Genomic DNA, 4,206 nt, shown 5'->3' on the forward strand with positions numbered 1-4,206 from the left:
TTAGCTTTGAGGATGGGCAACTATGAGTTAATGAGTCTTTTGCTTCGCCATGGGGCCAATGTAAATTACTTCTGCAGAGTGAATACAACACATTTCCCATCGGCTTTGCAGTATGCACTGAAAGACGAAGTCATGTTAAGGATGTTGTTGAATTATGGGTATGATGTGTACCGCTGCTTTGATTGTCCTCATGGAGACAACTCCCATTCCCAATATGTGTTTGCAGGATGGACTTCTACTGTTATCAAAGACACAATGGTAAGTACTTCAAAAGACTTTGCATGTCATTGTTTTGCTGCCTGTACTGCTCAGAATTAAATGTTTGTTCATGCTTTGATTAATGTGTTACAATCTACCAATATAGAAAGATTTGGGTAAAGGTAATGGTAGACAAAGTTCTGAAGACAATTTAGTGGGCACTGGTCATGAAGCCGTGTTTATGATAAATCATTAGAATAAATAAATAATGCATTTAAAGCTTGAATGGACTCAACCATATCAAAGAATTCAAGTGAACACCAGTCTGGTTCTTATAAGAGACTGTTTGATCCATGAGTTAAGTCAGCAGCTGACAAGAATACAGTTGACATCTGAGGATCCAAGACAGGCATAGAAGGCCCTGCTCAGTTCTTTGAAAGACTGTCTTCAGGGATGTGTTCCCAGGGGGATGCACCTTGAGACGTGGGACTTCAGGAACATCCCTGCACTTCCCCATTGACTAGAATTATGTAGTGCTCTGTAGGGTATAAGGTTGCTTTGGGTCCCAATTCAAAGTGATTTCCCCTCTCTGTAGCGCATAGTGAGTGTACACATGGAGTTACAGCTTTCTGCTCTAACAAGTGGAAGACTAAAGTTAAGTGATGCAGTGCCAAAAACATGGAGGCACCTAAGGCCTTTGCAAAGGCTGTCAGCTTTCCATATTCTGATGTAATGTAAGTTCAGTGACCACCAGAGAAGCCCCTGATTGTAGCGCACTCTTCCCTATCCTTTTTTTTTCCCCCCGAAACTTATTTTTCATTGTTTTGACCTTCAGAGAATTAAATGAAATGATTCACAGAAATTTTGAATGTTCTTTTGATTTTTCTCAGTTCTGTGAGGTGATAACGCTGTCATGGCTGAGGCACTTGTCTGGGAAAGTAGTGCGAGTAATGCTAGATTACATTGATCGTGTTAACATTTGCAGTAAGCTGAAACCAGTTCTCAAAGAACAGGAGCTGTGGCCCGAAATTGAATCCATGATAAGTAAGTGTCAGGAACACCAAACTGTTTCTGTTTCCATAATGCACTGCTTTTTGTTATTTTGTCCTGCCAAAAGGCAATTAAGCAGTTGCGAGAAATAAAAGTAGTTGTACAGGCAGTCCTCGTACTTACAGCAGGTTACATTCCTGGAAAAGGCGCTGTAAGTCGAAACAATGCAAGTCAAATCTGATTTTCCCATAGAAACAATGTTATGATAGGATTACGTTCCTGACCAAGGACCTGATGCCCAACTTTTTATAGAAATGACCATATTTAAATCAACTATTTAATCAACTAGAAATGATTTAATCAGAAGGCCGTGGGCCAGACACAATTGATTGAAAGAACTGGAAGGGAGGCACCGAGGCCATCTTACCGAAGGTAAGCTCCTCAGTCCTCATGCAGGGCAGGCAGCAGCTCCTCCCCAAGGTGAGGTAGGGGCAGGAATGAGGGCTGGTGGCTGGCACAGGCTCCGGCAGCTCCAGGGAACTGCTCCACTTTCCAGCCCCGACACCATGTGCCTCCTCGTTCCCAGAGGCATGGTGAGGCAAGGATGGGGGCTGGGAACAGGTCGGTGGGCTCCACTGGCTCCGGGGAACTGCTCTGCTCCCCAGCCCTGACGCCATATGCTTCCTTGCTCCCTGAGGTGATGCCGGGGGCGTGGAGCAGTTCCCCTGAGCTGGCAGAGCCCACAGAGCAGTTCCCCAGAGCTGGCAGAGCCCGCACCAGCCCCCATCCCCACCTCGCCATGCCTCTGGGAGCGAGGAGGCATGTGGCGTCGGGGCTGTGAAGAGGAGCAGTTCCCCAGCCCCTGTCCCTGTCTCGTCTGGGAGCACATGGCCTTGGGGAGGAGCTGCCGCCTGAGCTTACCTCCAGTAAGTGTCCCACACTGGCCCCGGTGCCTCCGCCGTTGCCTACCGTAAGTGCGAGGATCAGCACCTTAAGTAATATGTAAAACGTGGAGCACCGCAAATGCGGATCGCCTCAAGTCAAGCCGCCATAAGTTGAGGACTGCCTATAAAAACTGGAGGCTTTGGAGGTGTTTAAGGTAAACATTACTCAGAAGAATCACGGCACTAGAACTATTCACGTTCAGTGGCTTGCAGGTTTCCTAATAACAAAGCAGACTACAGCCTACCTGCTGCCATTTCCTGTGTGTTCAAGCCTAAGTTATTTTCCTCCCCTCCATATAGCCTACATGCCATGTCAATAGGCTTTATTGACAGAAACTCAATAAATTAGTTCTGCTTCTTTCAAGTGACATTTCAATGCAGCCATATTGGGTAATATTAACTCTTTTTACCCTGTTCATTTTTCCTAGTATTTTAACTGCAAAGAACAGTTCAAAAAAGGAGAAAGGATGAATGGGGAAAGTCAAAATGCTTTCATATCTGTCCTGATGCCTATAGAATCTAATTATTGCAGGGGGGGTGTCTTACATTTGACTAAATGGTAGGTTGTTTGATGGCATTTTCAAGTGAAACTGGTGACAAGTTAGAGGACCACATGCTGATACCCTTCCATATGTTGGATTCTCCAGAAGTACCATGAATTCTATGAAAGCCCCTAAACTCAATGTATTATTTAACACAAATAAATGAATCAGAATCTAGACCCAATTCTTTAAAAGGTGGGTTGGAGCAATCATGAAAAATGGAATAAAGTGTTTATAGTTTGATTAGTAAGAGAAAATTATTCCTCTGTTTTTAGCAAATCCTCGCTCTTTGAAACATCTTTGTCATTTGAAGATCCAGAAATGTATGGGGCGCTTGCATCTGTGCTGTCCCTTCTTCATGACATTCCTTCCTCTACCCAACCCGTTAAAAGAATATATACTATTTAAGGAATATGATCTTTATGGACAAGGGAACTTGAAAGGAACTTTCTGAGGACATCAACTGGTAGTCCTGTGTTTTAGAGAGAATATGCAACTGGATAAAGACTGTGTTTCATGCAGTTTTTTTTCCCCTGTTGGGATTTAAACTCCTACAGGCATCACAAAACCAGCCATTTCTTTTAGATGCAAAGGAATTAAACTACAGTAGAGTAAGTATTAGATATGCCAGCATCCATCCGTAATAGCAGAGAGAGCTTCCAGCATATAACAGATGTATGAAGGATATGGCAGTAATAATTTGAAACTACACTAGTAAGCACATTTTTGTCAACATTTTCAAGTAATTCAAGGAACGGTGAAATAGCCCTCAAATGGCCCACAACCATGAGTTGAAGAGGTTATGCTACTACTTGTACTATCTGGTTTTTGGTTGGACAAACTCTCTGACAAACCTTGTCTGTCAAAATATTTTGGCATTCATGACAATCGCATTATCACTTCACCCCACAAAGCATTGACTGATCAAATGGCATTGATATGCCATTCTGGAGCTTTCTTTGTCAGAGGTGCTACACGAAAATGGTATTTTCACTTCACCAGTAAAGCCTCGGCATAAGTTGGGTATGTGGTGAGAACAGCTACTGCTGCAGCAGTTTAGCTTTAAACTAAAACTAGGAGTGGCAGAGGCTTTTTAATCATCTGCTTCCATTGTGCCTTCCTGTAAAAAAGAGGGAAGGAGTTGCAGTTTTTTGACACAGTTTTGACTTTTAAACACTGATATTTACTGAAGTACTTATATTTGGTTATTTCATCTGGTTAGTCAGTAGTCACTGCTAAGCAGCTAAACAGGATTAATAGCTAATGATTCTCCAGTTGTAAACACATATTCAGTAATGTGAGACACTGAAGCTTTTTTAGTCAGAAATCTGTTTTCCTGAGATTCAAGGTAGATCTACTTTTCATTCTGAGATACTGAACTGTCCTACCACCTTGCTACTTAAGCATTGTTCTAAATAGAGTATGATCTAGGGCAGCCTGTTAGTTTTTTAGTTTTTCTTCAGAATTGTTCTTTAAAAGGATCTCTGCAGATGTTTTGGAATACATCTTGGACCAGGCTATTGCACTTTCAT

General features: G+C 42.7%; 1 protein-coding gene across 1 annotated transcript in view; it reads left to right on the forward strand.

The window, feature by feature from the left end:
* The window catches only part of ASB14 (ankyrin repeat and SOCS box containing 14), a 17,229-nt gene extending 13,720 nt beyond the window's left edge, over positions 1–3,509 (forward strand). The window contains exons 8-9 of the mRNA XM_019504608.1: positions 1,089–1,242; positions 2,950–3,509. Coding sequence (XP_019360153.1) covers positions 1,089–1,242; positions 2,950–3,128 — 333 coding nt within the window. The 3' untranslated portion in view covers positions 3,129–3,509. The remainder of the gene's footprint in view (positions 1–1,088; positions 1,243–2,949) is intronic.
* The last annotated feature ends 697 nt before the right edge of the window (positions 3,510–4,206 follow it).

Source organism: Gavialis gangeticus, unplaced genomic scaffold (genome assembly GCF_001723915.1).
Source record: "Gavialis gangeticus isolate Ggan-Ray unplaced genomic scaffold, GavGan_comp1, whole genome shotgun sequence".
NCBI classification, from domain to species: domain Eukaryota; kingdom Metazoa; phylum Chordata; order Crocodylia; family Gavialidae; genus Gavialis; species Gavialis gangeticus.